This window comes from Geotrypetes seraphini, chromosome 13 (assembly GCF_902459505.1).
Source record: "Geotrypetes seraphini chromosome 13, aGeoSer1.1, whole genome shotgun sequence".
NCBI classification, from domain to species: domain Eukaryota; kingdom Metazoa; phylum Chordata; class Amphibia; order Gymnophiona; family Dermophiidae; genus Geotrypetes; species Geotrypetes seraphini.
Genome location: NC_047096.1, coordinates 80,802,976 through 80,826,265, shown reverse-complemented (window position 1 = coordinate 80,826,265; position 23,290 = coordinate 80,802,976). Strand labels below are relative to the sequence as shown.

General features: G+C 41.9%; 2 protein-coding genes and 1 long non-coding RNA gene across 7 annotated transcripts in view; 1 reads left to right on the top strand and 2 right to left on the bottom strand.

Moving 5' to 3' along the window:
• Positions 1–439, bottom strand: part of EI24 (EI24 autophagy associated transmembrane protein) — a 66,427-nt gene extending 65,988 nt beyond the window's left edge. The window contains exon 1 of one of the 3 annotated variants that reach the window (XM_033917453.1): positions 290–439. The gene's annotated coding sequence lies outside the window, so the exon portion shown is untranslated. The remainder of the gene's footprint in view (positions 1–289) is intronic. The other 2 variants (XM_033917454.1, XM_033917455.1) reach the window with 2 other exon arrangements.
• On the top strand, positions 394–23,108 carry LOC117347085. The gene is made up of 3 exons (XR_004536715.1): positions 394–434; positions 21,382–21,496; positions 22,013–23,108. It is a non-coding gene; the product is annotated as an uncharacterized LOC117347085 (long non-coding RNA).
• The window catches only part of IGF2BP1 (insulin like growth factor 2 mRNA binding protein 1), a 69,706-nt gene continuing 61,826 nt past the window's right edge, over positions 15,411–23,290 (bottom strand). For 2 of the 3 annotated variants that reach the window (XM_033917449.1, XM_033917452.1), the window contains exon 15: positions 18,589–22,107. In XM_033917449.1, the coding sequence (XP_033773340.1) occupies positions 22,009–22,107 (99 nt within the window). In that variant the 3' untranslated portion in view covers positions 18,589–22,008. Of the gene's footprint in view, positions 17,249–18,588; positions 22,108–23,290 lie in introns of those variants that run through there. The other variant, XM_033917450.1, reaches the window with a different exon arrangement.

The window sequence follows — 23,290 nt, the reverse complement described above, 5'->3', positions numbered from 1 at the left end:
TGGAAAGAATAAACTCTTGAACTACAGTTTTTTACTCTCAAATATCATGGCATGCCTGTCAGGAGATCCTTCCTCCATATCTACCTTCTGTCAAAGAAATTTAAACAAAAACAAGCAGGGTAAGAGCAAGGGAAACTCGATTGCAAGGGAAACTCGATTGCTAGCAGAAACACCGGTCCGTAGGCGTTCGGCTTCCCACACTCGGGACTCCACTGGCCCTTGGTGTGGCATCTCCTCCTCCTCTCTCTCTCCCCCGGCCGTATTACGGTATCTCACCCCCCGCTCTTACCTTCCAACTTGTCTCTAAGGTCGGCAACGAGCCACAGAGTCTCCTTGCATTCGGCCCCCGAGTCGTTCCCTCGGTCGCCACCTCTGACGCAACTTCCTGTTTCCGGCGGGGCGGGAGAGGGCCCGCCTCTGGGGCTCGAATGCAGGTAGGCGGTGTGGCTCGTGAGGGACAAGTTGGAAGGCGAGATAGCGGGTGGAGGGGTGTCGGTTGGACCGGCCTCGTCGAAGCCCGGTATTGGGGTTGTGCGGGAGCTGCCTAGAAAACAAAGCCAGGCCCAGGACCCAGCCTTGCTATTCCCTAAGGAGAAAGTTCCCGTGGCGTCTACAGGGGCAGCTCGTGATAAGCCTTGCGCGGGAAGAGCGTCCAGGCCCTAAGTTTTCACTCGCCGAACTTGTTCCTTTTTCGAGACGGGTCCCAAAGATTGACAGCTCACATGCATCACTCCACGTTCAATTCAATCTCATAACGTTAAGCTTAATGTGCATTGTCTTCACCGGATCCAATTTTATAAATAGTTAATACTCCATGTTTCACAGAAAAGTGTGGTCTAGATCAGTGATTCCCAACCCTGTCCTGGAGGAACACCAGGCCAATCGGGTTTTCAGGCTAGCCCTAATGAATATGCAGGAGAGAGATTTGCATAGGATGGAAGTGATAGGCATGCAAATTTGCTTCATGCATATTCATTAGGACTAGCCTGAAAACCCGATTGGCCTGGTGTTCCTCCAGGACAGGGTAGATAGATGACGTTTAACTATTAGGGACCCAGCCTTGAAAAAAGCTGTCTTCAACGAAACATGTTTGGCAAAAGGAAGTCCCTAAGAAAGAGAGACCACGAACTAAAAGATAAGTTAAAATTTAAAAATTAAATTTATAAAGTTAAATATGGAGTATTAAATGTATTTATAAAATTGGATCCGGTGAAGACAATGCACATTAAGCTTAACGTTATGAAATTGAATTGAACGTGGAGTGGTTCATCTGAGGATCTAGCTGTCAATCTTTGGGACCTGTCTCGAAAAGGGAACAAGTTCCACATATGGTTATTGATGAATAATTGAGCAAAATTTATGAATGAAGTGCAGTTAATTGAATTAGATATACAGTATATGCACTCTACTGAGTGGCAAAACTAGGGTATGTGACACCCAGGACCGATCATTTTTTTTAATACCCCCCCCCTACACACACACACACAAAAAAAAATATATTTTTAGTAATTTTATTTATTTAGTTTTTTATCCTGCCCTCCCCAGAGAGCTCAGAACGGGTTATACTTTAACATTAACAGTGTTACAATATAACATTACATAGGGTTATAACCTCTCCAACCCCATGCAGGTGCTGAGGTGTAAACAAAATAAATCAGGGTACTGATCTGCTGTTAGTGATTTTTAACCTGTTGTTAAAATCGTCTGTAGTACCTTAAGATTGGAGGGTGGCCAATGTTAGGGGAGATTCGGGAAATAATAAGCCTGACCTCGGTGCTGGCCAAAATAATGGAAACAATTATAAAAAATAAAATTGTATAACATGTAGACAAACATGAGACAGAGTCAGCATGGGTTCAGCTGAGGGAGGTCTTGCCTCACCAATTTGCTTGACTTGTTTGAAGATGTGAATAAACATGTGGATAAAGGCAAGCCGGTTGATGTAGTGTATCTAGATTTCAAAGTTCCTCATGAGAGGCTCCTGAGAAAATTAAAAAGTCATGGGATAGGAGGCAATGTTCAATTGTGGATTAAGAACTGGTTATCAGACAGAAAATAGAGGGTAGGGTTGAATAGCCATTTTTCTCAGCGGAGGGGTGTAAATAGTGGTGTACCACAGGGATCTGTGCTGGGACCAGTGCTATTTAACTTATTTATAAATGATCTAGAAATTGGAACTACAAGTAAAGTGATTAAATTTGCAGATGACACTAAACTGTTCAAAGTTGTTAAAACTCATGCGGATTGTGAAAAACTGCAGGAAGACCTTAGGAAATTAGAAGACTGGGCGTCCAAATGGCAGATCAAATTCAATGTGGACAAATGCAAAGTGATGCACATTGAGAAGAATAATCCAAATTACAGTTATCAGATGCTAGGGACTACCTTGGGGGTCAGTGCTCAAGAAAAGGATCTAGGTGTCATCGTAGACCAGGGGTGCCCAACGCGTCGATCGCGATCGACAGGTCGTTCGCTCAGGCGACCCCAGTCGATCGCACAGCAGGTTCCCTTCTTCCCTTCTCTTTTTTTTCCCTCCTGACTGGCCCGCCTCTTAAAGAACGCTGGCCAATCAGAGTGCTGGAAGGGCGGGGTGAAGGTCGGTGGGGGACGGAGCTCAGCGCATCACAAGAAATAGAAGCGCCTGTAATGTTTGAGGTAAGAGCAAGGCCTAATGCTGCCCGATATACAATTTTAAAAACCCCAAAATCGGCCTCCGAATCAGTGGCGTACCGAGGTGGGGCGGTCCGCCCCCTCCCCGGGTGCACGGCTTGGAGGGATGCACAGCCGTCCGGGTCCTCCTGCCCTTCCTTTCCACCGGTCTGCGCACGGGGCTCGCACCCGCCGCCCAAATGGTACTGTTGGTTATCGCAAGACTCGCGGGAGTTGACGGCACCATGCGAGCGTCGGCGCGAGACCAGGCAGGCACAAGCCCCGAGCGCGGACCGGGGGAAAAGAAAGGCAGGATGACCCGGACCTGGCCGGATGTGCACCCCTCCAAGCCGTGCACCCGGGCGGATCGTCCCCCTTCTAAATCCATTGTACTTGTCTTTTATTCAGTTCCACTAATGAGCATTGTGACAGGCAGTTCTTATGGGGCAGTTCTTGGAAGTATTTCTTTGTTTTTCTGTGCCTAAGTATTCTATTAATTTAACTTCCTTATTCCTGTGGGGATCTCCAAAGGGACGAATGGGAGACGGCCGGTGGCAGGTGGTACTTTAGCAATTCTTACAGGTTGCCATAGGCCTCAGGAGCTATCTTCCCTCTGCCGTGGTCCTGCCCCTCCTCTAAGTCAGAGACAGGCTTGGGGCAGAGGGAAGACAGCTCCTGAGGCCTACGGCAACCTGCAAGGATCGCTAAAGTACCTGCGATCCTCTCTGCAGACTGCTCTCTGCTGGAATTAGGTAAATGGATGTGGGGAGGGTAGGCCTTCGGGGGGGGGGTGCAGTCCTTCAAGGGGTAGTGCAGGCCTTCAGGGGGGGGGGTCAACCTTTGAGGGGGAATGTGCAGACCTTCAGGGGGGGGGTCAGGCCTTCGGGGGAGGGGGGCTGTATAATAAAAAAATATTTGAACATAAATACAAAGTACACTCGGGGTGTATATATATATATAAATAAATATATATATGTTTAGCATTTTTATTGTTGGTAGATCATTTTGACTTGGTCATTTTAAAAGTAGCTCGCAAGCCCAAAAAGTGTGGGCACCCCTGTCGTAGACAATATGCTGAAGCCTTCTGCGGCGGCGGCCAAGAAAGCAAACAGGATGCTAGGAATTATTAGAAAAGGGATGGTTAACAACACTAAGAATGTTATAATGCCTCTGTATTGCTCAACAGTGCAACCTCACCTGGAATATTGTGTTCAGTCTTGGTCTCTTTAACTCAAAAAAGATTTGGCAGCACTAGAAAAAGTTCAAAGAAGAGCGACCAAGATGATAAACGGGATGGAATTCCTCTCATATGAGGAAAGACCAAAAAGGTAACGGCTCTTCAGCTTGAAAAACAGATGGCTGAGGGGAGATATGATTGAAGGTCTACAAAATCCTGAGTGGTATAGAATGGGTACAAGTGACTCAATTTTTTACTACATCAAGATTTACAAAGACCAGGGGGACACTTGATGAAATTACATAGTAATACTTTTAAAACCAATAAGGAGGAAATATTTTTTCACTCGGAGAATAGTTAACCTCTGGAACACATTGCCAGAGGATGTAGTAAGAGCAGTTAATGTAGCTGGCTTAAAAAAAACAACATTTGGACAGATTCCTGGAGGAAAAGTCCATAGTCTGCTGTTGAGACAGACATGGGACAGTAGCATGAAATGCTGCTACTATTGGGGTTTTTGCCAGGTACTTGTGACTTGGATTTGCCTCTGCGAAGACGGGATACTGGGCTAGATGGACCATTGGCTGACCCAGTAAGGCTATTCTTATGTTTTATATTTTGGATTGTTCAGGAAGATTCTGTCAGCTGGTTCAACACAGCAGTACGGAGGGACTGCTTTAAGTCCTACCCACTGGTGCAGAGTCACTTGTGACAAGGAGAAAAAGTGCACCAGGTTCTGAAGGAACTGTATTTTCTTTTATCTCTCCTAACTGCTACTCTTCCTAGGGATTCTATCAGCTGGGTTCAACATAGTAGCATGAAGGGACTCAGATGTGTGATCTACAATCCAAAAAGGGGTCATCTAAATCATCTAACATGAACCAGCATTTATGGCTGGTGCTGTAGCGGCACTGCCCTAATGGCATGGGGAATGCCTCTTACACCCAGCTTTCAGCCCAGAACCTCCACTTGCATCCAGCTCCCATACACAACAACCCAAATTATTGAGAACTGCCATGTTCGGAATGTGAAGGTGTGTCTTAAATGAAAAGCATTATATAAAATAACACCACAATAAAGCAGCATTTCAAAAGGGGCCTGGCTCAGATCATCTGAAGCGAGACAGGGAATGGGACCAGTTAAGATTAAACATAGTAACACAGTAGATGACGGCAGATAAAGACCCCGAATGGTCCATCCAGTCTGCACAACCTGATCCAATTTAAATTTTTTTCTTCTTAGCTCTTTCTGGGCAAGAATCCAAAGCTTTACCCTGTACTGTGCTTGGGTTCCAACTGCCAAAATCTCTGTTAAGACTTACTCCAGTCCATCTACACCCTCCCAGCCATTGAAGCCCTCCCCTGCCCATCCTCCACCTAACGGCCATATATAGACACAGACCGTGCAAGTCTGCCCAGTACTGGCCTTAGTTCATTATTTAATATTATTTTTGATTCTAAATCCTCTGTGTTCATCCCACGCTTCTTTGAACTCAGTCACAGTTTTACTCTCCACCACCTCTCTCGGGAGAGCATTCCAGGCATCCACTACCCTCTCCGTAAAGTAGAATTTCCTAACATTTCCTCTGAATCTACCACCCCTCAACCTCAAATTATGTCCTCTGGTTTTACCATTTTCCCTTCTCTGGAAAAGATTTTTTCTACGTTAATATCCTTCAAGTATTTGAACGTCTGAATCATATCTCCCCTGTCTCTCCTTTTCTCTAGGGTATACATATTCAGGGCTTCCAGTCTCTCCTCATACGTCTTCTGGCGCAAGCCTCCTATCATTTTCGTCGCCCTCCTCTGGGCCGCCTCAAGTCTTACGTCCTTCGCCAGATACGGTCTCCAAAACTGAACACAATACTCCAAGTGGGGCCTTACCAATGACCTGTACAGGGGCATCAACACCTTCTTCCTTCTACTGACTACACCTCTCTTTATACAGCCCAGCATCCTTCTGGCAGCAGCCACGGCCTTGTCACACTGTTTTTTCGCCTTTAGATCTTCGGACATTATCACTCCAAGGTGACTCTCCCCATCCGTGTATATCAGCCTCTCTCCTCCCAGCATATACGGTTCCTTCCTATTATTAATCCCCAAATGCATTACTCTGCATTTCTTTGCATTGAATTTTAGTTGCCAGGCATTAGACCATTCCTCTAACTTTTGCAGATCCTTTTTCATATTTTCCACTCCCTCTTCGGTGTCTACTCTGTTACAAATCTTGGTATCATCTGCAAAAAGGCACACTTTTCCTTCTAACCCTTCAGCAATGTCACTCACAAACATATTGAACAGGATTGGCCCCAGCACCGATCCCTGAGGGACTCCACTACTCACCTTTCCTTCCTTCGAGTGACTTCCATTAACCACCACCCTCTGGCGTCTGACCGACAGCCAGTTTCTGACCCAGTTCACCACTTTGGGTCCTAGTTCACCACTTTGGGTCCTAGTTCACCACTTTGGGTCCTAGTCCTAGTTTGGGTCCTAGTTCTGACCCAGTTCAGCCCTTCAAGTTTGTTCAACAGCGTCCTATGAGGAACTGTATCAAAGGCTTTGCTGAAATCCAAGTAAATTACATCTAGCATATGTCCTCGATCCAGCTCTCTGGTCAAACCAATCAAAAAATTCAATCAGGTTCGTTTGGCACGATTTACCTTTTGTAAAGCCATGTTGCCTCGGATCCTGTAACCCATTAGATTCAAGGAAGTACACTATCCTTTCTTTCAGCAACACTTCCATTATTTTACCAACAACTGAAGTGAGGCTCACCGACCTGTAGTTTCCTGCTTCATCCCTGTGACCACTTTTATGAATAGGGACCACATCCGCTCTCCTCCAATCCCCAGGAATCACTCCCATCTCCAGAGATTTGTTGAACAAGTCTTTAATAGGACTCGCCAGAACCTCTCTGAGCTCCCTTAGTATCCTGGGGTGGATCCCATTGCTTTGTCTACCTTCAGTTTTTCAAGTTGCTTATAAACACCCTCCTCCGTGAACGGCGCAGAATCTACTCCATTTTCTCGTGTAACTTTGCTAGACAATCTCGGTCCTTCTCCAGGATTTTCTTCTGTGAACACAGAACAGAAGTATTTGTTTAGCACATTTGCTTTCTCCTCATCACTCTCCACATATTGGTTCCCAGCATCTTTTAGCCTAGCAATTCCATATTTCATCTTCCTCCTTTCACTAATATATCTGAAAAAAATTTTGTCTCCCTTTTTTACATTTTTAGCCATTTGTTCTTCCGCCTGTGCTTTCGCCAGACGTATCTCTCTCTTGGCTTCTTTCAGTTTCACCCTGTAGTCCTTTCTGCTCTCCTCTTCTTGGGTTTTTTTATATTTCACGAATGCCAACGCTTTCGCCTTTATTTTCTCAGCCACTAGGTTGGAGAACCATATCGGCTTCCTTTTTCTCTTGTTTTTATTGATTTTCTTCACATAAAGGTCCGTAGCCATTTTTATTGCTCCTTTCATCTTAGACTACTGTCTTTCCACTTCTCTTATGTCCTCCCATCCTAACAGCTCTTTCTTCAGGTACTCTCCCATTGCATTAAAGTCCGTACGTTTGAAATCTTGGACTTTAAGTATCGTGTGGCCGCTCTCCACTTTAGCCGTTATATCAAACCAAACCGTTTGATGATCGCTACTTCCCAGGTGAGCACCCACTCGAACATTAGAGATACTCTCTCCATTTGTGAGGATGAGATCCAATATCGCTTTTTCCCTTGTGGGTTCCGTCACCATTTGTCTGAGCAGAGCCTCTTGAAAGGCATCCACAATATCCCTACTTCTTTCCGATTCTGCAGGCGGAACATTCCAGTCCGCATCCGGCAGGTTGAAATCTCCCAACAGCAGTACCTCCTCTTTCCTTCCAAACTTTTGGATATCCATAATCAGATCCTTATCAATTTGCTGCGATTGAGTCGGAGGTCTCTAGACTACACCCACATAGATAGAAGTTCCATCTTCTCTTTTCAGAGCAATCCATATCGCTTCTTCCTCTCCCCAGGTCCCTTGCATTTCGGTCACTTGGATATTGATCTTTACATAGAGAGCTACTCCTCCACCTTTTTGACCATCTCTGTCCTTCCTAAAAAGATTATATCCCGGTATGTTTGCATCCCATCCATGTGATTCACTGACCATGTCTCTGTGATAGTGACAATATCTAGATCTGCCTCTAACATCAGGGCTTGCAGATCATGAACTTTGTTGCTTAGACTGCAAGCATTTGTGGTCATCGCTTTCCAGCTGATTGCCAACTGATTCCAGATTTGCCACTCCTGGGTTTATCTCATTTAATGCAGAGACTTAAAATCTTGCTTTTCTTAAGAATACAACAGAGAAGTCAGAACTACAAATCCTAGCATACACTAGGGTAAACGTAGAATAGCATCAACCTTGTCAGGCAATCAGAATCAGTTAGCATGGATATAAAGTGACTTTCCTAGATTTACACACAATGGCACAACTGGGATTGGAATATAGGGTCAGCCTAGTGGAGTAGGTGTGAAGGAGATTTTTAGAATGTAATTTGATATTGCAGTTACAGTGAGGGGGCAGGTTCTCGTATCAATTTTAATTTTCTGGTTTATTAATCACCCTTACAGAAAAAGATCAAAGCAAAAATAAGACAGCACAATTAACATAAGTCCATCCTATGTAAAACATAGACAATAAATGAAAACAGTGTAACACCATATAATAATTCAACCTCAAAATGTCTAGCCCAAGCAACCAGTAGCAGGATAACGATGATGCAGCCTTTAAAGAATGGAAAATGACAGACTCACAAAGATTCACATTTGACAGACCTTGACACCTCATAAGCACAGGAAGCTTATTCCAATTAAAATAACATATCATTGACCAAGCTCTGTTTCTAGTCTTGACCTTACAGAAATGATGAAGCAAAGGAAGCATGAACTCTACGAATTCACGTGAGCAGGGATTGGAAGATGGGAGGGTAAAATGAAGATCTTGCAGGGGAGTTAAAACGAGGGTCCCTGCAAGACCCCGCACCATGGCTGCTTTCTTTTTAAGGCCGTATGCTTTATATCTGTTGGATCCTTGTTTTACCCACGCCTCGGAATTTATCTGCCTCCCTCTGTTCGGGGTTTGTGAAACAGGATTTGTGAATGAAGCCCATATAGCTAGTTCCCCAAACACCTCCTCTACTCCTAGCAACTTGCTCACTGATACGAATTTTCAGTGAGATATGTACAGCTGCCATTACATATAACTGCAACTTAGATGTGCCCCTTAATCCCACATCCTCCCTCAGCACATGGCATGAAGCAATCTCAGGGTCTCCTGTCCAGCATCAAGCACACTGCAGACAATACCAACAGCCTTCCCTTCTCGTCTGCCTCTCACGTACTTCTGCATTGTCATCACCCCATGAAGAAGCTCCTGGACCAAGAAAGTTAGGACTGTCACTGGCCAGAGTCCAGAGCATCTCCCTGCACAGCCTGGGTTCCAGGCTGCAGATGGCCCCATTGCAGCTTGGAGGCCTGGGACAGGATGAGCCGGAAAGCCAGCACGAAGTCCAGCCCCAGCCTCAGGAACAAGTGGGAAGGCAGGAGCCCAAACTATCTACTCCTGGGTCCTGCTGCTTAGCTTGTCCTGAGTGTGTTGCCATCAAAGAATTCAGTTCCTTTCAGTGAATCCTCCAGAAGGCTTTTTTTTTTCTTGTTTTAATTTGATTGAATAGGCTTAGAAATTCTGCCCAACAACCAATCAAATTAGAAAAAAAAGCCTTCTGGAGGATTCACTGAAATGAACTGAATCCTCTGATGGCACCATGGCCCAGATTCTATAGCCCACAAAACATTACAAACTAAAACTCCCCAATTTATAGAAAATATCTTATTCCTTACGAGCCCTCTCGCACTCTTATATCGATGGACCTTGGATTGCTAACTATTCCATCATTAAGAATAATCGGTACTAAATGCCAGGACATTTTTTCTGTAATCTCTCCTCAGCTCTGGAATAGAGAATGACACGGTGGTGGGGAGCCGCGGGCACGGGGACAAAGCCATTCACCGCCCCGTGGAGTGGTGAATGGTCTTATCTCTGCAGTGAAGGGAACACGATGTGCGGTCATGGATTGCGTGGTCCAGGAGCCACCTCCCACCTGATCACCACGTCCTGCCATTTCCCTCCCCCTCACCTTACGTGGCAAATTTAATTGTTGTTCTCCCAGCGGTACGCACACTTTCAACAAGTTGTGCGTGGGCACTTCGGTTGAATCCTCTGACGCAACTGGAAACAGGAAGTTGCGTCAGAGGAAAAGATTCAACTGAAGCAGCTGCACGCGCAACTTATTTAAAGTGTGCGTGCTGCTGGGAGAACAATTAAATTTGCCACATAAGGTGAGGGGGAGGGAAATGACAGGACGCGGCGATTGGGCGGGAGGGGGCTGCTGGACTACACGATCCTTGATCGCGCGTGTTCCCTCACAGCAGGAAGGAGGAAGTGAAAGTGAAAGAGATCCGCCTTGAACCGCAAGGTAACGGCGGAATAGAATTCACTAATGTAATGTAATGCTGGGCCAAGTGGATGAAGAGGGAGACAAATATTGAGATGGGGGAGAACAGGCAGGTGAGCCAGATGCTGGAAGCGGGGGGGGAAAAGAGGGAACAAAGCTAGATGGGGTTGGAGAGGAGAGAGACACATTGGTGTGGAAGAGAGGGGAAATCTGGATATAGGAAGGTAACAGAAACAGATGGAAAATTATGTGCATGGGGGCATAGGGACAGAGACATAAAGGGGAGATACATGGGGATTGTATTTGGACACAGAGGGCAATGCCAGAAACAGGAGGGAGTATACAGATACAGAGAGGGGAGATATTAGAAATAAAGAAAATAGGAACACAGAAGGGAGATGTTTGTATGGATGGGATCAGATAGTTTGCGGGGACAGGGACTGAACTCGCGGGGATGGGACAAGGACGGGGACCGAGCTCGCGGGGACAGGTCGTGGATCAGCTCATGGGGACAAAATTTTTTCCCCTTGTCATTCTGTACTCTGGAACACATTGCCCATCTTATTGAGAGAATAAAAAAATCCAGACATTTTAAAGGCCATCTCAAGAGTCATTTATTTAAAAAAGCTTTCAACATTTGATATTAGCCCATTTTCAAACTGTCTTTAACTTTCATAAGAAACAATTTTCAGTCACCCCAAACCTCTTGTTCTTCCCGTAATTGTTCTCCTTTACTGTTTCAATTGTATTTCTACCCATATACCTTTCATCTTAGTATGGTCTTATTCGTTTAACACTTGTAAAATTTTTGTTAAATTTAGTCTGTATTTTTATTAATTGATGTTTATTTTAGTCCTCCATTTTTTTACTTGTAACTCGCTTAGAAGTCCAGATAAGCAATTGTATCAAATCTATATATGATGTATGTATGTATGTTCCAGCATAACTCCGAAATGCATAGACAGATTTGAACCAAACTTGGTATACATATCACTATCTGGGAACAAACAGCAGCGTGAGGCCAATTTTATTCCTTTTCCTGTCTAATAGAAGATTAGAATAAATACATACTCGGGATAAATAAATACCTGGGCAACGCCAGGTAATCTGCTAGTTTTTAATAAAACTTGAAACTTCATTGTTTTGCAATGTATTTTATTTTACTAGTTGTAATTCCTAGTGATTTAGTTTTTTTCTGTATCGTGATCCACAGTGATTACCAGGTATCTTAGTGGAATATAAGTGAAATTATTGTATTGTAAATTATTGAAGGAATTTATGAAGCTGTGCATTTTGGATACTGAGAGGAATCAGCCAAATGTTTATTTTGTTTTAATTTTATGAGGATTTTATATGGGCTATAAAATAATTAACAGTGGGCAATGATGAAATTATGGTATCCTGGCTTTTTTTTATCTTGAGGAGTTATGATTTGGAGATCTGAGCGCTCTGCTTTACGATAAAAAAATAAATATAATAAGTGTATATTTGTGAATTCCACTACACCTTTTCATAAAATTACCTTGTGTTTTAGTTCCTGTCCTAGGAAGGTAGGCAATTTCAAAATAGCCGTTTTCTGTCAGGAAAGACTTGGAAAACTATTTGACTAAAAGGAAAATGTATTTGTTCTTTTATCTGCATAGATTGACTAGCATTTTAATACATTTCAACATAAAAACCAAATTGTTTATTGAAATTTTGCTTTAACATATCATTGTTTATCAAAGAGTTCATGCACTTCCATTTATTAACTTAGCAGGGTCATGCTTTATCAGATATTCATTTATTAAAACAAATTGCTCAAGTGTTATGCAGTGTTTGTAACAAGGGATTCTGATTTTAGGCTGTAACTAAAATACTGATAAAACACCCCAATACAAAAACATTAAGGAGCCCTTTTACTAAAATATGATAAAATTGGCAGTTACCAGGACTTAATACAGGTTTTTACCACACAGCAGCTGCAAATGTTACACAACACCTGTTGGGGCAAGCCCACTATTTTTATTGCAGGTTGTGCATTAACAGGTACCACATGCTAATAGAAATGCTGAAAGTTAACATGGGACCACTTACCTCCTGTTTTTATAAGAAGACAATAATTAGTTCCACATTAACTCTGAGTTAGCTAGTTAGCATGTGGTAAGTAGCTGGCTATTTCCATGTCCACTCTACACCCATGCCACACCCCGAGGGAAAAATCTAAAAAATGCAGTAAAGCATGGTTTAATACATGATCACAGGCAAACTGCTGTAAAGCCCCATAACACAGTCATGTGGTAGCTTGTTTATACAAGTCAAGATCTTAATGCCCTTTAGTGAAAAGGCCCTCCAAAATAGGTGTTTATTGGATAAACACTGGGAAAAACCTTCCCAGGTATTCTCATTCCTCTCTGACTTTTTCTGCCTGTTCTATGTTAACAACTCCTCAGTGACACACATGCACATATCTGATCCCAAGTGGGATCCAGTGCTGGAACTTAGTACCCATGGTGCAAAAACACCAATAGTCATTTTTATACCCTAAAAAAACCCCAACCTAATTAACTGGAAAATAGTCTGTCTTTTGACAGAAATATTGTGCCCAGTAAAAGTCTTCACAACTTTGTATATGTTTGTATATTCTGCTGACAAAAAAAATTCAAAATACATTGAGAGTAATTTTATCACACTTGGAAGGTCAAGTAAGCACCAATTTTGCACCTATTTTATAAACAATATGTAACGATGCAAACACCCAACACAATGTTAGAAGCAAAACCAAATAAAACACATACACATGAAGCACTGTTACTGCTCTGGCTGCATTTTAGTTTTCAAAATGGCCATTTTGAAGACTAAGATGCGGCAAAAGCAGTAACAGCAAAGTATGATAAATAGAGGCCAGTAGAATCTGATCCATTGAGGAAGTCAACATACATAGGGCCTTAGCACTAAATCCAGCCTATCCACCTGCTGTACTGTCTCTGAAGCTCTAGATGTAGTCTGGATTTGGCGCTAAGGCCCTGAAGCAGTGGTTACCGGCCACAAAACGATTGTGGCCTGGCCTGTTTGTGTTCAGTGGTTTTTACCATTAATCATTCTCGTCTATTTTTTGCTCCCACCTGCTAACTTTAAACTTGTGCAAAAGTTTTTTTTACCTATGATGCTTGGGTGGAAGAGTGTGGATACACCTCTCTGTTTGTCTGAGGCTTTTCTTTCGCTTAAGTAATAAGCTAGTTTTCTTGGCTTGTGTGGTGCTTTTGTGTTGGAGTGATATTTTTGGATTGCTAGTTTATAAACACATATAGAAATCTGTGTATCTTTATAAAATAGCAATTGCAGCTAAAGGCACCCATGTACATTTATACTGCATGTATTTTATAAACAGCATGCAAACTTCATTTCTCTGCCTATGTTCCACTAAAATTCTTTCCTCAAATATGCCTTCACTTAAGTTGTGTAAAAACAGTGGGTAATTTTCAAAAGGTCCCATAGGTAAAATGGGGTTTACCAAGGAAAAATATTTATGAAATAACCCCCCTCCTTTTATAAAATCGCGCATGAGGTTTTTAGCGCCAGCCGGCACGCTGAATGCTCTGCGCTGCTCTGATGTTCAAAGTAACTCTATGACTGTTGGAGCAGCGCAGAGCATTCAGTGCACTGGCCACCTCTTGCATGGTTTTGTAAAAGGAATAAATGAGTATATTTCATTAATGTACACAACATACTCTACACTTTCATAGTAAAAATACTCAAAAATTAAATATAGGAATCCAAAAGGTCTTGATTATGTTTTTACCCACATTGTCATAGCAACCCCTAATTAGCTCTGTTTCCCAAACACAATACAATAGGAAACTTAAGAGGGGCTGCTGAAAAGTTCTCAGCCCAAGAAGAGATTGATGTGGAGAACACAAAACTTACAAGTTATTCCACACTTTTCTTGACACTTTTTATTTCATTTCAGCGGCCCCTCGTATTTTCCACACACTCACCAGAAGGTTTAGAGCAGATTACAATAAAAACATTAAGAGGAAAATTCAACCCCAAATTCACAATATTATGCTAGTTAAAAAAATAACAAATCTTAAAATTTTTCTAAATAAGAATGCTTTCAATAGTTTTCAGAATCTAATCTTATATCTAAAGGCAAGGAGTGCCACAATTTCACAACTTAAAAAGAAAAGGAAGCGCCAAAATATCTGTTGATAGGGGTCCTTTTACTAAGGCGTGCTAATCGATTTAGCGCGCCTTAGTAAAAGGACCCCAAAATGTTATATTACTGAAGGAAAATAAAGTCTCAAACTGTTTCTAAAATGAGAACATCTGGAAGAAACTGGAGGAAGAGACAGGTGAGATACTGTGTATAATCAAAAGCTAAACCATGTAATAGAAAAATTCTGAAAACAATAGTATAAATTTTTTAAAAAGAACTCCATGCACAAAAAGGGAACCAGTGTAATTTTACTAATAGCGGTGTTATCCTTTCTTGATGTTGAATATTAAAGAATAATCTAACAGCAGCATTTTGCAATATTTGAAAAAAATCTCTCTCTCTATTTTTTTTAGGGGGGGGAAGGGAGGGAAATAATTTTCTGTGCAACTTATCCAGAGAAGAAAGCACAATGGCTTGAAGTAGAACAAGATGATCATGTAAATAAATAGTTTTTAACCTGCTTTATCACATTCAGTTTATAGAAAACATCTTTAATCAATTTACTCAACTGATCATTTGTAGTTTTGTATTGTATTGTGACTGGATGGGTGTGGCCTGAGGACTAGGTAGCGAATAAAGGACAAAATCTCTGGCTGGAAGGTGATTTTAGAGCTGGCTACATAAATGGTTGCACCTGTACATAAGTAAAAAGCAAGAGAGAACATATATACTTTCCCTTCTAAAACAACCACATATAACTATAACCAACAAAGACGGCAGACTTGTGTACAGTGGTGCCTCACACAACGAACTTAATTCGTTCCAGGAGCAAGTTTGTTATGCGAAAAGTTCGTTATGTGAAACGCGTTAAGAGCAGTGACTAACGACTGCCTGCAGTGCCTTTGCGGAAGGATGCAATACATCGGCAGCGATCGTGGAAGCTCGGGCGACTTCGTTGTGTGAAACGAAGTTCGTTGTATGAATCAAGACATGAAGTTCGTTGTGTGCAGCGTTCGCTGTGCGAGGCGTTCGTTATGCGAGGCACCACTGTATATTTAAGCCTGCTCCTAAGTAGACATATATAATTTTATTTGTTTTAGATGGTCCGTGTCATTTAAAACCAATTAAAGTCATTAAAAAATTAAGTGCCTACAAAAAAGGATGCTTTAAGGGCAAAGTAGGCGTGGTTTACACCAGAAATGACCTTGGGTGCTGCCAGGCACCGCTGTAGCTGCGATTCTCATTAAACAGATGCCGGTAATGTAGACCTGCAAAACCATGGCCTACATTACCGGTGCCTATGCTAGATTCTCTTAACGGCACCTACGTGTGAGTGACACTCGGCTGGTGCCATTTTTGGAGGAGCTAGCTGATGTAGGCGCCAATACCAGAATCCAGCCCTAAATATTTCCTTGTCCCCAGAGGGCAATGGAGGGTTTAAATGACTTGCCCAAGATCACAAAGAACAGTAGCCCCTCGTTTACTAAGGCGCGCTAACGATTAGCGCAGCCTAAATGCTAACGTACCCATTATATTCTGTGAATGCGTTAGCATTTAGCGTGTGCTAAAGCGGTTAGTATGCCTTAGTAAAAGGACCTCAGTAGTTCCCTGGTTGTCAGTCCTGTTGCCCTAACCACTAGGGCTACTCCTCCACTCCACTGCTTCCGTGTAAAAAAATGTTTCACAAATTTTGAGGTTTCTGTTTACTGTGTTTGAGAATTTCTCTGGAGTGATTTTGTGTTCCGTCTGTTTAGGTTAAACGTAGCCACATCATACTTTCTTTGAACAAAGCTTTGGAATGTCATCAGATACCACTTGCACCTTTACATCCTTCATAGAATGCCACTCCACATATCTTTATGAAATAACACCTACCAGATGCTGTTATAAACACACCCTCCTTGTGTTCTCATTTGAGGCCCTGCAACAGGAAATCATCAAAATTGCTCCCACTGTCACACTAACTGACAGACACATTATACTTGTCCTCTTGTCAAGGGAATAAATGTATGAAGCACATAATGACATTAAGCAGAAGTTTTTTTTTAAAAAAAACAACAAAACACCCATTAAAGTGTCCAGTGATATTGCCACATGTGAACTGGTAACACTGGCTAAGGATTAAGATTTGGAACTAAATTTGTAGAAATTACATATATATATTAGCAAACTGGATAACAGTTTAAAAGGTTCTATAAATCAGTTTTACCTAGAAAAAAATGTAGAGTGTGGGTGCAAATGACATCCCAAAAGAAGAATTACAAATATTTTAATTTCATCACAAAGCTGCTGCTCCACCAGTGGTCTCTAACACACGTAGACTAGTCAGGTCTGAAAGATTCAAAGGTCATTTTCCAACACACATATAAAGGGAATTTGCACCAGATTGCAAGTGAATGACTTCTAAGGGAGAAGGGGGGAGGCGAGGAAGTTATCCATGTAAGCTACCGTTAAGATGTATTATTTTCCCACTAAATCATGCTATTTCAGCACAGGTCAAAACAAAAATCCAACAAGTCTGCAGTGAACATAGAGCAACAGATCCAAAAGGACTGCAGTGATAATGTACAAGGTTCAGGAACTTTTATTTAAGTCAATAAAATGTTTTTCAAAAAATAGTTCTCATTTGTAAGAAGACAGGACCCGACATGGTCCGTGTTTCGAAAAACACAGCTTCCTCAGGGGGTCCATGATTTCCAGTACTTCACTAATCGAGAACCATGTGGAGTACACCAATTTGGCATAAAATTCAAAGAAAGAAACAGGCGGCGTAAATCTTCTGTCTGGCTGCTAAAAAGTAAAAGCATTTTCTGCAATGAGATTTACTAATAACTGAGATTAACAGTAAAATAAGCCATCTTTATGGTAGCCCATGCTGATAACTTCCCCCTTAGATGTCCAGTCTTTTAAGCAGTCTATAAACATATCAATAGCAAATCTTCACAGCTGCTGAAGAAAGACATAGGAAAAGTAATTTTCAAAGGACCGGCATAGGGTTACCAGATGTCAGGATTCCCCTGGACATGTCTTCCTTTTTCAGAACATGTCCGGGGGTTCAGATGGCTTTTCAAAACCTGGCACTTTGGGTTTTGAAAAGCTTCCTCGAAATCACATGGGCAGGAGGCCATCTGTGGATGCCCTTCTTCCCAAGAGCAGGCAGCGGGGGACGGGACTAGGGCAAGATTGGGGGCATAATGGAGCAGGGATGGGTGTAACTGGGTGGGCCTGGGGGTGGTCTAGGGGTAAAATCTGGTAACCCCAGACCGGCAAAGTAAATGCTCCGATGCTCATTCAATTCCTATGAACATCGGAGCATTTATCTCACAGGCCCGTGCTAAAATGCTCTACCACGGCTTGATAAAAGGGGGTCAAAGTAATTTATAGCTCTTTTATTAAGCTGCTCTACAAATTTTTAGCACGGGCTGATACAGTAAATGATCTGATGCTCAAAAGAATTCCAATGAGTGTCAGAGCACTTACCTTGTCGGCCCATGCTAAAACCCTCTAGCTCAGCTTGATTAAAGGGGGCTTACAAAGGTAAATAGCAATTTAAGTAGATGCCCAACTAGACTACTGGGTGAAAATATAACACTAAAGTTCCCAAAGTGTATAACTCAACAACAAAACTAAAAATAGGAACTTTGACTATTTCAGCCTTTGTAACCAAAGCGGTGAGAAAATCACAAGTCGGGGGATGCTCCCCTGTGAGTGTTTTCAGTCGTCTATCATTGCACCATCTTCAATTGGTAGAAAGGGGATGAAATAGTCTTTAACAAAATTTCAAGTGTACTTTATAGTGTAGAACAGACTCCAAAAAGAATTCTAAATAAAACTCATAAGTTAACAAAAAAAAATTTTAACTTAAAGGAGAAAGGAAGTTGTTTCACTCCAGCGGGTCCCACTGGAGTGAAATAACTTCCTTTTTCCTTTATTTGTTAACTTATGAGCTTTATTTAGAATTTTTAAAGTACACTTGAAATTTTGTTGAAGTCTATTTCATCCCCTTTCTACCAATTGAAGATGGTGCAATGATAGACGATTGAAAACACTCACAGGGGAGCATCCCCCGACTTGTGATTTTCTCACCATTACACGGTTCTGAGCACCGCTTTGGTTACAAAGGCTGAAATAGTCAAAGTTCCTATTTTTAGTTTTGTTGTTGAATTTAAGTACCGGTAGATGGTCTTTTTGCAACCTGCTCTTGAGGTGGGAACTTTTATGACAGGGTGCCTATTAAATATTTTTTAAAATGTGCCTATTCGATGAACGGATTTGGTCACACCTTCCTCAATAGTAGTTCAAGGCATTTACATTTAGGAGGGCTTACATTTTGTACCTGAGGCAATTGTGGGTTACACGACATACATAACTGAATCTACATGTAGGGAAGTTGTTTCTGGAGGTGTGTTTTGGGAGAGATCAGACAATAAATTTCCTGGGTAAAAATTCATGGCAAGTTTTAAGAAGAACGGATGCAATATTCAAACTGTCCCCTCTGGGACAGTCTACAAGTGCATTTTTATGCTATTTTATCTGTGGACTTTAAACAGTTTGGGGCTGATTCCATAAAGAGTGCCTAATTTGCCCACCCTTTTATGAGCATTGGAGCTGTTGCTGCGGCCTGTGATTAAAAAAAAAACCTTAACGCAGCCTTATAAGGGGGGGGGGGGGGATAATTGGCAAAATGCTCTTAATAGGCTAAGTGGGCATTTATATGGGCAGAGCATGACTTAGGTACTGCTAAGCGCAATTCTCCAAAAACTTAGGTGCCTGAAATATAGGCATTTAAAACTCTTGCCTACATTTCAGGTGTCTGTTTTTACATAGGCGCTGCTAGCCACGATCCTGTAAACGGTGCCTAAGTGTGACTGACACGCAGCCGACACCATTTATGTAGGCACAACCGATTTAGGCACAGTGACTCCTATGAACTTCCATGAGGTATTGGCAGGATATAAATAAAGATTGTATTGTATTGACAGAATCATCCCCTTTGTGTGTGTTATTTTCCACTTCCACTGAAAATATTTCATAGGGAATGTCTCCCTTGAATGTGGCAATGCAGCCACATATACTGCTTTTTTGTGGTTACACATTCAAAGTGGTTTACATATATACAGGTACTCATTTTGTACCTGGAACAGTGGCGGATTAACTGACTTGCCCAGGGTCACAAGGGGTAGTGCTGAGATTTGATCCCACAGCCTCAGATTGCTGAGGCAGCAGCTCTGCTACTTCTGACCTCCACAAGGGAGGACAGTTTTCAACCGACATTATTTGCCTTGTAAATGGCACTGAAAATTATCCTTTTTAACATTAAGATAAATGTTTTAAGGGTTCCTGGACTGACCTTTGTTTTTATTTTAAAGGCATAGAGAATATAATCTCAGAAAATGGACATTTTAAGTGGTAATTTTCAGACTGTTCATGGAGCCTGCAGAGATTGCAAGCAAGTTCCCACAGGCAGTTGCCCAAGTAAAATCAATGGCAGACAGTTGATCCCCTCCTCCCAATGGGTAAAACCACCAAGACTGGGCATTTTCCACAGTCCTGCAAAGGAGCAGCGACAGGTTAAGAGCACAGCTAGCTGGTAATGCACAGGGATTTCATTTTTTTAAATCCCTTCATGTGGTCCCTTCATGTGGTTTATGGTGCACATGTTGAACATGCTGCAAAACAGGAAAAATTCATGGATACCAGCCAGACCTACATTTTCAAAACTGCGCTTGCAAGCAGTAAGAGACTTTAAAAACCATTTCATATATTATTAAACTCTATCACTTGTTACTATTTTTCTAGTTATCTGCAGTTTGTCATTCTCCTTAGAAAGCTCATATTTACTGGCACCTAGTTTTCAGCTCATAAGAAATCATGAAACAACTTTTCATTAAAAAAAATAAAATATTCAACAGTATCAGCTTTTATATAAAATATCTAGATGCCGGATCGCTGAGGTAACGGCATGTTTCGAGGTAGTTTTTTTTTTTCTCTTAAACACTGCAATGCCTGGCCAATCCCATGTCTCGCAGTTTCTGCAACTGTAGAACAGTAACTAATTTTCTTCTCATCATTCTATAAAAAGGTTACACTTTTACAGCCAAACAATAGAGTACAAACAAGAATATCTTTGGAGTTCTTTTTTTTCTTCTTCTTCATTTGTGAGCTGAAATCAAGGATCTGACTTTCTGAAGTTCAAGAGTATTGAAAATGTAAATTTTGAGGAAATAAACCTCTTTCTACAGCTTGTCTCTGACCATGGAATACATTTTGAATAAAGATGTTAACCAGGGTAGGGAAATGAGACAACAACTGGCCTCTTTCTAGAAAATTACATTTTCTTTAAAATAATACTTTGCCTACCCAGGTAATCCTGTAAAGTAGTTACTGTTCTTCCAAATTCTCTTTGATATACAAATCCAATATATTTCAAATATAAACTTCAGATAAGAGTGACCTGAATCAATAACCAACAATAATTTGGCAGCTGCCCAATTGAGTTGGGTTACTTCATGAAATACTTATTAATTTCCATTCTATTCAATTTTAACATAATCAATTTTCACTCAGAGTTTGAGAATGATAACATGGAAATTCAGTGGCCCCTTTTTACCGCAGTGGTCTGCAATTAAAAAAACCCTTACGCAGCTTGATAAAAGGGGGTCAATATTAATTACTGAAGGGCCCTTTTACTAAAGCTTAGTGTGCACTAATTCCATTGGGTCATGCTAAATACTAGGAAGCCCATTATATACCTATGCGCTTTTCAGCATTTAGCAGATGTGAAGCTTTAGTAAAAGGACTCCTGAATTTCTAATCTGAACATTTTTGAAAATGTTTATTGACCTAGGAGCCAAACAGAAGGAAAGGGATTACTGAGTATTTTTTGAATTTGGAAATAATTTTTCTTTCTTTTCTAACAGTGGCATAAGTTCAAATTCCATGCTCCCAAGCAAAAATCTGAAGAAGCCTACCCACCCAAAGTGGAAGATCTAAGATGAGATGGAAGGGAATCCTTTCCTGAAAATCCCTTGTCAGGTCATCATCCTTCTCCTTCCTATGTCCTTTCCTTCATCCCCCGCCCCCCAACAACCCTTCTTTTAGCCCCATGCTATTTCCTGGTTCTTCCCATTTCTGTCCCTCCTTCATGCCATTCCTCAGGTCCTCCTCCTACCTGGCTAATTTTGGTCCTGACCCTGCCACCATGTGCAACTATGTAGGGTGTGGGTCACAGATGGGTGTATGAGTGCATATAGTGGCTCACAGACCCCATATTGGCTTTGTTTCTTCTCACTGTCTGCTGCCAAAAGATGGCCACAAGGAAATGGTTCTGGGCAGCAGCTCTGGGGCTGTCAGGCACTTTTTGTGCGGAGGCTACGTGGGCAAAACTTATGCCAATGTTATTAAAGAAAAGAATCTTAAATTTTTGGAAATGGTTTTTCATTCTGTTGGGCTATTTTGTTGAAAGCTAATGCATTTGGAAATGGATTCTCAGTCACTCTCTAAACCTGGCATTGCTTCTGACCAATTTTGTTTCCTATTCTTCCACTTTAGGTGCTTCGAGTCCTCCGTGCTTGTGCCTGGTTGCTCTGGCCTTTTTGCTTCTGCTTCATCTGAGCCAAAATATCTCTGATTTTACGCTGAGCCAACTGGAAGAAGAAAACAAGACAATATATTGATTTATTTAAGATTTTAAAGATTTTTTTTTTAAATCCAAATTGATAAATGGGGTAGAAACATTGAAAGCCTTGTGTAAAAAAATAATATTGCTCTGGAAATGGAAGCACTGATTATTCCCTAGTGTGTATGCTGTAAAAGTGCATGAGCAGTTCAACATGCATACTTATGTGAAGTTTTATTTATGGACAGAAAAAGGTGTAGGTTTCTGTGAAGAATTTCTTGTTAGGCAACAATGAAAGCAAATCTGCATACTTTTGCATTCATTAAAGCTGCATATAGCACAGGGCCCGCCCAAGGATAACTACTGCCCCAGTTGAACCTTCAGCTATACATCCTTAAGGCTCTACTCCTCACTATAGTCTGGCATCTCCCTTCCCTATCCCTCTCCTTTGGGACCAGGATTTCTCCTTCCCTATTCCCCACTTCATAGTCCAGCATCTTCCCCTTCCTGTCCACATCCCCATAGTCCAAAAATTCCCCATCCCTGACACCAAGAGTCCAGCATCTCCCCTTTCCTTCTCATTCCTCCTCTCCTATAGGCCAGCATCTCCCCCTTCTTTTTTTTCTACCCCATTCCCCAGGTGGTCAATATTTCTTCTCTCTGCTTCTTCTCAGGTGGCTAACATCACCCATTCCAACCACTCCTCCAGGGTGGCCTTATTTCTCCTTCTATATTCCCTCCCATCCTTTTTCCGGAGCCATTTGGTAATCCTAATAATGATAATCCTACTCTTTACCCTCTTCCCCCATCATGTGCAGCATCTCTCCCAAATCTTTTTATTCTCATACAGGGCCTGCATCTCCCTACTCCCACACACCTTCTCTGCTTCTGCCACTATCACCCTACCTCTGTCCAGATCACCTATAAATGCTTATAAGCAGTATGTTATTGACTCTGTAATGTGCGTATCTCTGTTCCTGAAAACTTTGTATATGTATCCTTGTAACCCGTTCTGGGCTCCTGGGGAGGACAGGCTTTATAAAAATGAATGAATAAATAATAAATAAATGCATAGTGCAGGTCTTCGATGCATGCATGTGCTCAAGGTTTGCTGGGTCCTGAACTCTAATGCAAACTTCCTTCCAGTAGGGATAGGATCCAGGAGATCTCGAAAGTGAACCTGCATTCAGGGGCCCCACACCATATACACT